Source organism: Alligator sinensis, unplaced genomic scaffold, assembly GCF_000455745.1.
Source record: "Alligator sinensis unplaced genomic scaffold, ASM45574v1 scaffold1123_1, whole genome shotgun sequence".
NCBI classification, from domain to species: domain Eukaryota; kingdom Metazoa; phylum Chordata; order Crocodylia; family Alligatoridae; genus Alligator; species Alligator sinensis.
Genome location: NW_005842540.1, coordinates 236,723 through 247,594, shown reverse-complemented (window position 1 = coordinate 247,594; position 10,872 = coordinate 236,723). Strand labels below are relative to the sequence as shown.

The 10,872-nt window shown below is 62.5% G+C and overlaps 1 protein-coding gene across 2 annotated transcripts in view; it reads left to right on the top strand.

Moving 5' to 3' along the window:
- The window catches only part of E2F2 (E2F transcription factor 2), a 14,272-nt gene extending 3,910 nt beyond the window's left edge, over positions 1-10,362 (top strand). The window contains exons 1-7 of one of the 2 annotated variants that reach the window (XM_006031903.3): positions 3,466-3,751; positions 3,883-3,988; positions 4,496-4,715; positions 5,261-5,419; positions 5,932-6,046; positions 6,707-6,863; positions 7,363-10,362. In XM_006031903.3, the coding sequence (XP_006031965.1) occupies positions 3,746-3,751; positions 3,883-3,988; positions 4,496-4,715; positions 5,261-5,419; positions 5,932-6,046; positions 6,707-6,863; positions 7,363-7,610 (1,011 nt within the window). In that variant the 5' untranslated portion in view covers positions 3,466-3,745 and the 3' untranslated portion in view covers positions 7,611-10,362. Of the gene's footprint in view, positions 1-3,465; positions 3,752-3,882; positions 3,989-4,495; positions 4,716-5,260; positions 5,420-5,931; positions 6,047-6,706; positions 6,864-7,362 lie in introns of those variants that run through there. The other variant, XM_006031902.3, reaches the window with a different exon arrangement.
- The last annotated feature ends 510 nt before the right edge of the window (positions 10,363-10,872 follow it).

Sequence of the window (10,872 nt, the reverse complement as noted above, 5' to 3'; positions counted from 1 at the left end):
GACAACCCTAGACCTGAGGGCTTTGTCCACGGAAGAGCTATTCTGTTGCCTGCAATCAGGTTGGGCAGTAGCTACAGGGACCTTTATGCACTGGGTTTCTGCTCAGCATGGAGATTAAGGAGGTCAGTACATACGGATTTAAGAAACACGTCTGCAATTTTTCTGCAGTTTTGTCTTGCGGCTCCCCCCTTCCCCCCCATCCCAATTTCACATGTTCTTCCAGGCCTGGCTGTGATGATGAGACTACTTGATCCACTCAGGAGCAGCAAATGATCTGTGTCAAGAACTGCGGGGTCATTTCCCTGCACTTCCTAGTGAAGCTCTTGCCTGGCCTCTTCTCTGTGGCTCCTGGAACCCAGCAGTTTGCCCTCGACTGCCCTGCTTTGGGAGGCTGGAGGGTCAGAGTCCATAGGAGAATCGGTTTGATTGGAAACTGGGAGCTGGTCAGCATTTTCTCCTTGTACAAAGGGCACTTGGCAGCGGTGGGTATTGGGACAAGGGGTAGGAGCCTGCACCGATGGCATTTCTCCTCGTGGCAAGGAGGCAGGGCAGGCCAGGCACACGGCTTCGTTACCCTAAGTGTTGCCCTGGGTGGTCTCCTGATTTGCGCGTCCAGGGGAGCCATGTGGACAGCTTGCAAACATGGCTCGCGATACAGGACTCCCGGGGCTTGTTCTGGCAGGTCTTGTGGTCCTACCCCTCGGCCTTCCTGTCCCTCGTTAGCAGGATGCTTGCGAAGTGCTTGCTCGGGTACCGCGATGACGAGAGGCTTCCCAGCCCCCTGCTTTCCGTGTCCACCTTCTCCGCGACACCGAGCTCAGTGCTTGTTTCAGGTTGCAGGCTTGGAGCAGAGCTGCTTGGCTTGGCTGGCGCGTGCAGCCGTGCCCAGAGAGCGGGTCGCTTCTGTGCCCAGCCCTGTGTGTCGTGTATGTCGGTGTCCTCGGGCTTGCCACAGAGCCTCCCCCGGGAAGGCTTTAGGCATGATCTCCCCGGCTGAAGGATGCTGGGATCTCCATACTTTTTTGCAGGGTTTCCTCTGCTCCGTCTCGAAGGCAAGGGATCGCACCCACGGGAGTTGGCCTAAGTGTTGTACCCAAGTTCTCCCCAGCTTCAAGTGTGCTGCCCTCTGTCCCCTGCTCGAGGCACGATGGTCCCTATCTGACCCAGCCCCGCCAAATGCTTGCCTAAGCTGTTCTCTGGCTGGGGAGAGCCAGGGCGTAGAGGGCTGTGGGAAGAGCTTTGCTCATGTTCCCTGACTCACCCTGCTCGGTGACTGTGTCCTCCCTGCATGTGTGCAAAGGGTGTGCCCGGCGCAGCTCCTGGCTCTGGGGCTCTGATAACCCCCTCCTGCGTTCCCACACCCGGGAGGCGTGGGGTGCTGGCAGGGCTCCAAGGATGGGACGGGGCCCGGACCGGCCTGGAGGCCTCAGCCCAGCGCTGCTTGAGTGGCACCCTGCCAGCGTCCCAGGGCGGACGTGCTGGGGCTGCCCTGGGCCGGGCTCTGCGTGGCTGGAGGAGCGGGTGCTCCCGTCACGGGCGTCACCCAGCTTGGCCCCTGGGGCAAGGGCAGGGCTGAAGCTTGGCAGGGCTCCCCCGCACCTCTCAGGTGCTTGCAACAGGGTTTTTCCTCCTGGAGCCGGTCCCTTCTCTACCGTGCGCCTGCAAACCAGACCCGAGGGCCCTGGCTGCTGTGATGCTCCTCAGGTGCCGGGAGCATTGTGCTTTCTCAGCGGAAAATGGGGAGCCTCCTTCTCCTCTGCCTACTGCAACACAGCCAGGGGCAGACCCTGTGACCTGCTGGACAGGGCTTTCCCCAGCCGGGTTTGGTTGGTTAAACCCTCGGGGTGTTGCATTCCCTTCTGCCTTCTCCTCTGGATCCATCCCAGCCTCCTCCTGCTCCCCCCGCGCCCGAGCGCCGTGCGGCTGTTAGCGCGGGCTCAGCTGGCCAGCTGTCATGCGGCTAATCCTGCCCCGCGGGGCAGGGAGAGGCTGGACGGCAGCTCCAGCTGTGCTGGCCCAGGCCGGCAGCTGCGATGGAGCGGCCCCGGCATTCCCGCCATCCCTGCGCCCTTGGGGCCTCTCAAGTGTCCCTCTGTTCCCGTAAGCTTGGCGTGGCCCCGTGCACACGTAGCATATGTGTATGGGGGGGCCGTGCATGTCATCTCCACCCCGCTGGGCAGGCGGATCCCAATTCTCTCGGCAGGGGGGGCATCCCATGCTGTTCACCTCCCTTCCCTGCCCCCGGGGAAGAGGAGCTGCTGCTCCCCGGGGACCTTGACATTGGATGTATCTGGGCATCTGGTGCTTGTCACCTGCGAGCTTGGAGTGAGGATCGGGGCCTGTGTCCCCCAATCCCCTGCCTCTTGGCCTGGAAACCCATGATGCTGTGCAGGGCAGCTCTACAGCGGGCTCGTCCTAGCTACCTGCCCCAGTGCTGTTGCAAAGCCAAGCTGGCCCCCCATCACCTTTGCTGCTTCCTGCAGTGGCTGGGGGGCAGCTGGTGGCTTGGCCCCGCGTCGTCTGTGTGTGGCTGCCCCCAGACACCTGTCGCTGGCCCGAGCCCTGCTACCAACAGATGCCCCGGGGGCAGCGGGGAGGGGAGATTCCCCCCTGTTTCCGCCCCCAATTGAGGAGGCAGGGCCCAGCAGCTGTGCCTGCGGTATTATATCTCTGGCAGGTGCCAATGCATGTGCTTCGCTTTAACCCTCCGGGTGCCGGGAGTGCCCATGGGTAAAGCTCACGGATGCAGGAGACAGCTTTGAGTCCATCGGGGCAAGGAGTAGGGGCCCACAGGCTTCCTGGAGCAGGAGGGCAGCACAGCTGGCTGCACTAGGGTGGGTCAGTCTTGCCCGGTGCCCTGTCTCCAGCAGCAGCGAGGGGCTTTAGAGGCACAGGAAGGCCATGGGCATCTGGGAGCCCGGGGTGACCCCGAGGCTGCCGGTGACTTTGATCCTGCTTGGCCCCCGGCTTTGCCCGGAAGGGGAAGCACTTGATGGAGTGATAGGCAGCGCCAGGGCCTGTCCCCAAGCTGCTCAGGAAGCCATGTGGCAGCTGCCTTGCATCTCTTCCCCAGGCGCTTGTGCCTGTCTGCAGTGGGAAGTGCTTGGGATGGGTAGCCCTGCAGGACTCCTGCCCCCTCCTTGCACAGGGCAATGCCCATGACCCCTGCGCAGCCCCTCGGTAGGCCAGGACCGTGCTGACGGACCCCCTGCCCAGCCTCTGCGCCCCCTGCGAGGGGCCAAGCGGCAGCTAGTTCCCAGAACCGGCTGGCGTAACCGGACGTGGCTCTCGCAAGCTCCTTCCTGCAGCTGGCTGTCTCCGATAGCGCGCCCAGTGCAGGGAATGCTGCCAGCTGGGCAGCCCTGAGGCCGCGTCCCTGCATCAGCCACTGGGCAAGCTTTCCACGTGCTGGCCTCCGCCCTGGGCTCCTGTCCGGGGTGGGGGTGGAGTTGGGGCTTGCCTGGCTCCTTCTGGCAGTGGCCAGCACGGGTGTGGGTGCCGCAGGCGCCAGGCTGTGGTGAGAAACAGATGTTCCAGAGGCTCCGGCACAGCTGCCGCTGGAGGCTGCCTTCGGCCTGCTCTGGAGAAGCTGCAGCTGGACCTCCAGCCACAGCAGGCACAGGGGGCCTTGGGGGTGGCAGGGGTGCAGCGGGGCCAATGCAGTGCCATTGTGCCACAGGGCTTTGCTGGCCTGGCTTGAGGGGGCCCGTGCAGAGCTAATGCAGCCTGGACTCCTTGATTGTGCATGGAGGTAAGGGTCTGTTTTGTGCACCGGGGGCAAAGCAAGGTTGGCCGTGTCCCCTGCCCAAGGCGGTCATGGTCAGCTTTGGGGTCTCCTGCGTGGCACTGGATGTCTGACCCCTCTCCGCCTTTTCTCCCCAGGCCAAGAGGAAGCTTGATCTGGAAGGGACCGGCCAGCCGGGCATCCCCGAGTTCCGGACACCCAAGGGCAAGGACCACACGGTCACCCAGATCGCCAGCCCCAAGAGTAAGTGGCGCAGGGAGGCAGTGATGTGGAGGCAGATCCAGGACGAGAGACCTGCGGCTCTGGTTCCCGGAGCTGCTGGAGAGGCTTGTTGGCCCACTGGTCTCTGCAGGGAGAACTGCGTTGTGCCTGGTCTTGGGTCTTGCTGCAATCGGATGCCATCCCAGCATCCCTGGGTGGTGGTGAAGCTAATGAGCATCCCTTGGGCATCTACATCCTGGGTGTAGGAGAGGGTGTGACCCACCTTGTTGGAGAGCTTTAAACCTGGGACCTTCTGGGCTCAGGGACAGCGCAGTCTGGTTCCTGAGCATCTGATGCAGACCAGGCACCAAAGAGGGTCTCCAACTCCCACCTGTCTGCACCATGCTGGTGGAGAAGGGGGTGCCCTTTACACCTCATCAGCTGGTGTCAGACATGGCTGGGCACCACTCTGGATGAACTCTCCACCCCCAAGAGGCCTTCTCCTTCTTGGCCAGACCACCTGAAGTGTCTCCTCTCTTCCCATGACAGCCCCCAAGTCCCCCGGGGAGAAGACACGGTACGACACCTCTCTGGGGCTCCTGACCAAGAAGTTCATCCGCCTGCTCAGCGAGTCAGGCGACGGCGTGCTGGACCTGAACCGCGCGGCCGAGGTGCTGGAGGTGCAGAAGCGCCGCATCTACGACATCACCAATGTGCTGGAGGGCATCCAGCTCATCCGCAAGAAATCTAAGAACAACATCCAGTGGATGTAAGTGGTGCCCGGGCAGGGAGTGTGGAGCCAGGCACCCTGGGCTTGCTGGGCTCAGGGCTCTGCTGGGGAGGGTCAGGAGGTCCAAAGGGGGTCGTTTGGCTCCTGTCTGGGTCAGGCGTGACCCTCCTTGGGCTTTCCTGGGGCTCACAGGGTCAGGAGCTAGGTTCCAACGTGATCTCTGCACGCCTGGTTTCTAACCCTGTGGGGACAGGGCAGGCCCTGCTAAACCTGACCCTTCACGCCGGGTCCCCGGGTGTAAATGAGCCACCAGCTCCCTGAGCTTAGGAGATGCTTCTCCCATAATTATCCTCTGGGGAAGCCTTGTTCCTTCCCCGCGAGTGCTGGTTGCCATTGCGCTGGCTGATGGAAGGAGTCTCATCTGCCGGTCACTAGCACACCTGGGTCTGTGCTGATGCTTCATGGTGTGCTAGGAGCTGCCTCTCTCCGAGGCACAGCTTGTCCTGCCCCAGTCTGGCACTGGGGAGAGCCCAGTCTTGCTCCCACCACGGGCTCTCACAATTAGCTCTGCTTGCCCTCTCCAGGGGCACGGGGCTTTTCGAGGACACCTCTATGGCGGCGAAGCAGCAGGCAATGCGCCAGGAGCTGGTGGATCTCTCCAAGTCCGAGAGGACCTTGGATGGGCTCATCCAGGACTGCACCCTCCAGCTGAAGCACCTGACCGAGGATGGGACTAACCAGAGATATCCTTCCCTGCAGGCCTGGGGTTATGGGGAAGGGCACAGAGACATCTCCATGGAGGGAGCAAGCCGAGGACAAGCCTCCAGGGGTGCGGGGCCCGAAGGAGGATCTAGGGGGAGGATGGAGTGGTCTCGAGGGACAAGCTTCTTCCCCAGGATGGGCTGAACTCCTGCTTCAGGGGCGAGGAAGCCAGATGCCAGGCAGAGCTAAGCTTGACCCATGCTGTTTGAAAGCAAGCTGGGAAGGGAGCCTGCTCGGTTTGGCTGGGGTTCGTCTCCTCTCCTCTGCCAAGGAGCTCCAGAGCTCGGGCTCTGCAGCCAAGAAAGCTTTGCCTCTAGCGGCCAAGTCTTCTGGGTCCTGTCCAGGCATGCCGCCCCTCTGGTGCACACCTGTTCCCCGGGCACTGGGGTGCAGCAGGCTTTGGTAGGGCTGCAGCTGGGGGGTGGGGGATACGGGGGGTTGAGGCTCTGATGCCAGTCCGAGGCCGCTGTTTCCTTTAACTCCGCTCCCCCACGCTGGCATACATCACCTACCAGGACATCCACGCCATGAGCAACTTCCAGGAACAGACGGTGATCGTGGTCAAGGCCCCTCCGGAGACGAGGCTGGAGGTGCCGGACTGCCACGAGGTGCGTGGAGGAAAGGCTGCTCCTCCTCTTGCTGTTACCGGTGCACCGTGGTGCTAGGAGCTGTACATCCCCGCGGGGAGTCCCTGCCTTGCCCAACCTGGTCGGACAAAGGAAGGAGGATGATGCTGGGGCAACTCAGCGACTGGTCCTGTAGGGACCTTAGCAGCAGAGCTGGGCATGGACAGTGGCTCTCCTGAGTGCCAGCCCAATGTCTTCGGTCCAAGGCCATGTCTCTGCATCTGGAAATCCTCCAGCTGGGGGCACGCGCTTCAGTCATCGCCGCATGGCCATGACGGCTCGGCTGTGCCTCGAGGATGCTGGGCGCCTGCTTCCCAAAGAGGCTCTTCTCCAGCAAGCAGACCTTGCCCAGGGTTTTAACATGGGGCAGGAAGCGTGGTGCCAGGGCCCCCTCGGAGAGCAGCGCCTCCCGGATCAGGGGCAGACAGCTCGCGGGCTGGACCCACAAGGCCGGACGAGTTGGTCTGGACTCTGCTCCCCGCAGCCGTGCTGCTCCGGACAGGGAAGGCGCAGCTGGGCTGGGGCTCGAGCTCCCGTGGGCTCTCCCTCTGCCGTGCCCGGCTTGCTCCCTGCCCTGCCGGTCTTGGGCAGGGGTGGGTGATCCCCTGGGCCAGCCTGACGTCCCTCCCTCTCCCTCCGCAGGAGAACGTGCAGCTGCACCTGCGGAGCACCAGCGGCCCCATCGAGGTGTACCTGTGCCCCGAGGAGGTGGCCAAGGACAGTCCCGCCAGCGAGAGCCGGTTCCTCGAGCCCTCCCTCCAGGACAGCCGCAGTAGCACCGAGCCCTCTCCAGCCAAAGGTGAGGCCTTTGCTTGCCTGCTCTTGGGCTCTATCTTCCCCAGTGCTTTGCCTTTGCTTCCTCTATCTAACCACAGCCTTTAGCTGCCGTCTGTCCTCTCGGCACCCCCTGTTCCCAGCTGCTGGCCCACCGCCACGTGGCGCCGTGCAGGCTTTGCTTCCTGTACAGCTCCGGGCCCCCGCGCCTGCCTCGGCCGGGACATAGGGTGGTAGGGCTGGAGAGCAGAGGGGTGCAGGTTGGCGTGGAGGGGGCTGTATCTGGCCTGGCATGGGGCATCAGCAGAGATGGGTGTGGGCTATTGGGAGGAACGTGGGCAGGACTAGCTGGGCATGTGGGGGGCCTTGCCAGGGCCCTCTGAGTAACACAGCCAGGGAATGGGGAGGTGCAGGGCCACGGCTTTGCAGCCTGGAGGGGCCATGTACATCGTGGCAGGGGGCAGGACCACGCGCGCTGGGCTACCTGCCAGCTCCTTACGCCAAGCTCTCCGCTCTCTCTCCAGCGGCGTCCCTGACGGTGGCCCTGCCCGGCTCCCTGCTGGAGGTGGGGGACGGGCTGCTGGACTCCCCGCAGCCCTTGCTGCAGCAGACGGAGGACCAGCTGCCCTCCGCCTCCTACCTGGACTCGGTCCCCTTCGTCAGCTTCTCGCCACCCCTGGACCCGGAGGACTACCTGTGGGGGCTGGAGGAGGGCGAGGGGGTCAGCGACCTCTTCGACACCTACGACTTGGGCGAGCTGCTGCAGAACTGAGCTGGGGCCTCATCCCTCCTCGGTGTGGTGCTAACGACCTCCCCGGCGCCCGGGGCTTTGCCTTGAAGTGTCTGCCTCCAGCCAGGGGCACTGAGACCTCGGGTGGGGCATGGTACATCCCCCTCCCGCCCCAGCCTCCGTCCTTGGTCTCGGGGGTGTTTCCTCACCCCCTGTGCTCGGCCTGTGCCGAGGGCAGCACAGACCACGTGTAGCTAATGGTGCAATGAAGGACCAAAGAGATGCTCCCCAGCCCTGCACTGCGGGACCTGGACCGTGTCCATCCTCCCCAATGCCTCTGTCTTCTCCCCCAACTGGGGAGACTGGGACTGGACTGGAAGCCTGCAGGAGACCAGGGCTCTCACGGCAGAGTTTTGAAAGCACTGGGGGGCTGTGGAGCGCTGCACGGCCTTGCGGCACTGGGAGGTGGGGGTGAGCACCGCTGCTTAATCCTGCTCAGGTCTGTGGTGGGGGTTGTGGGCACGGCTGGTGGCTTGGTAAAGTCCTCGGGACCCTGCAGTCGCTGGTGGGAGCTGGAGCAGCTGGGAGGGACCGGCAGCTTTGCACCAGGGGGTCTCGCAGCTCCCTGGGGGTCTGGCCGCTGCTCCTGCCCCGTGGTCTGGGTCTGAGCCCAACCAGGGAGTCACCTGGCTGGTGACTGCCACCATCTCAGGCTTTGGCCGTGGCACCGTCAGCCAGCTCGGGCCCTCCTGGAAGGGCTGCGGCCTCCAGGGACTTTGCCGGTGACTTGATCTGATGCATCGCCCAAGCTCGCAAGGAGTCAGGGCTGCGTCAGGGCTTCTGGGCAGCAGCCAGAGGCAGGACAGGACACATGGCTCCTGGCTCCAGCTGTGCCCAAACCACCTCGTTCTGGGCATGCTGGGCTCCCGGCAGCTGCTTTGTCCTGGTGCCCATGCTGCCGGCTGCATTGCAGACTGCTGCCAGGGGACCCTGGAGCTAGTAGCAGGTCTGTTGCTCCCATGGGAAGGCTGGATTTCCCTTCCCTGCCCTAGGGTCACTGTGGCTCAGGCTCGGTGAACCCGGAGGCCCCCGTCATGGCAGGCTGGGCCGGGGCCCCTCGGAGACAGGCGGGGAGCAGGGTCTCTCGCCCTGCTTCCTTTAAGAGGTACAGTGTCTGCTTGGGGAGAGGCTTTTGCGGCAGGTCCTGCTGATTTCCTGGTTGGGATGGAGGGCCTGGGGGGACCCACACTGTCCCCCACAAACAAGCCGGGGACACGACTCCAACATCCGGCTCGTTTCCGTGGCTTGGGTGGGAAGTCATCTCAGTGCCGCAGGATCGAGGGTGGCGGGGCAAGGCTCGGGGGGACCGAAGTAGACCTCACAGAAGGTACCAGCCCCCCGGGCTCTGAGCAGACGCTGGCCTCTGTCCTGAGCCAGGCATGGAGACCCCTTGTGCACTGGGGACCCCCGAGTTATTAACTCTTAACTCTGCTCCGTGAGCGAATGCAAAAGCAGCCTGGGAGGTGGGCACAGCCTGGCTGCGTCCTGAAGGTGCTTCTTGGTGGGGTCCCAGCCGCTGGTCCCCTCCTCTCCCATCACCTTCGGTGCAGGTGTGGGCCGCGCTGCCCTTTTGCCTGGCTCAGAGCAAGGTCTGCGCTCGTCGCTGTGCTACCCTGTCCTCTGCAAGGCAGTGGGGGAAGCTGCTCCTGGCACCGAGCCCCTGGCCCTGCCTGCACCCACCATCAGCCGAGGGAGGCAGGGGATGCAAGTGTCTAACAACACGAATGCACTAATACAGGTTCAGGGCTCCCAGGACTCGGCCACCCGAGCTTACCCTGCTCGCGAGGCTTTGATCCAGCTGAGATTGAGCGGTGCCGCATGGGAGCACTTTGGGTACACCCGGCCCCTTCCAAAGCTCTGGGTGAGGCACGCGGCTGTAGCAGGCATCGGTGGGCCGAGTTCAATTGAGACGGAGCCAGCTCAAGTGATTTAAACCCCCACCTTCAAATCCCCCATTTGGACAAAGCCAAAGTGGTGCAAAACCAGACTGAATGGGCCAGGGGAAAGAGCAGCGCAGGGAAGCTGGCCTGCAGGGGCGGGGGGGAAATAAGCGTTCTCATCTAGTTTTTATGTTTGAAGCACACCTCTGTGCAGAAACCCGGTGTGCTCTGAGGGCGGAGAGCAGCCCTCGCTAATGCCTGCTGCCACGGCAGGGTTTGAGTTGGGACCTGGTTCGCTGTCATCCTGTTTGCAGAATGATTCTCTGGCATGGCCTGCCTTCCTCGGAGAGGCTTTTCCACTGCAATTTGGGTGGATCATCGCTCTTAGCGGAGCTCAGGGAGGTCTTACCGATTCGGGGATGTTCGGGGGTCAAGGCAGGTGTGAAGTGCCCAGTGCTGTGAGCGTGTCGCTCTGGTCCCCCTGTATCGACACGCTTTGAGGAACCACTGGCGGTTGTGAAAGCGTCCAACACCTCCTAGTTTCCCCTTGCGTGCTCTTTCCCCTCTGAAACCCTTTGAGGATTGCGATCCGGGCCGTGCAGCTGCCTTCTGTCTTAACGTTGTGAAACTGTACGTAATTATTGCACTGTATTTATAATGGAAACCACCTTCTTCCACGAGGGTTGTTTTCAAAGGTGGCCGTATTTAAAGTGTCCCTGGGGTGGGTCTCCTGCATGGGGCTCAGCTGCGTTGTGGAGGAGACCGTGTTTATTCAGGAAATGTGTGACTTGTGATGTTTTGTGAGGGGGGGGTGGAAATAAAACTTGTTTTTCTGCTGATAGTTTTCTTGAAAAAACAAACCCAACCTGTGCTTGGTGCAGTTCTTTTGCCGCTATTCTCAGAGGGAAGATGTCCACGTCCAGGCTCGGCGGAGATGCCGTGCAGGTAAGGGAGGGCTGCAGAGAGACTATCTTATGGATGTGGCTATGGGGCTGAGCCCTGATGCAGAAAGCGTGGCCTGAAGCAATCATTGGGTTCAGTGATTGCAGGCATCCCATGAATGAGAAGAACGAAATCATCAACTTTAACTGTAGAGCAGCTGGCAACCTCTGCAGACCCTTGGTCTCTAACTAGCTAGCTGCTCCCCAATTCAGGGACTATCTTCCAGTTCCCAAGTTCTTCGGTCTCTTGCACCTCAATGCCTCAATCCTTGCTCCCCAGGTTGCAGGTGCTGGAGAAGGGGCCGTCCCCATTCCCAGGTGCCGTGGCAGCCTGGGGCAGGGCAGTGGTAGTCTGCGAGGTGGAGATAACCTCGCGGGACCGCGCTTTCTGGCTTTATCAGGGAGCTCGGCTGAGAGGAGAGC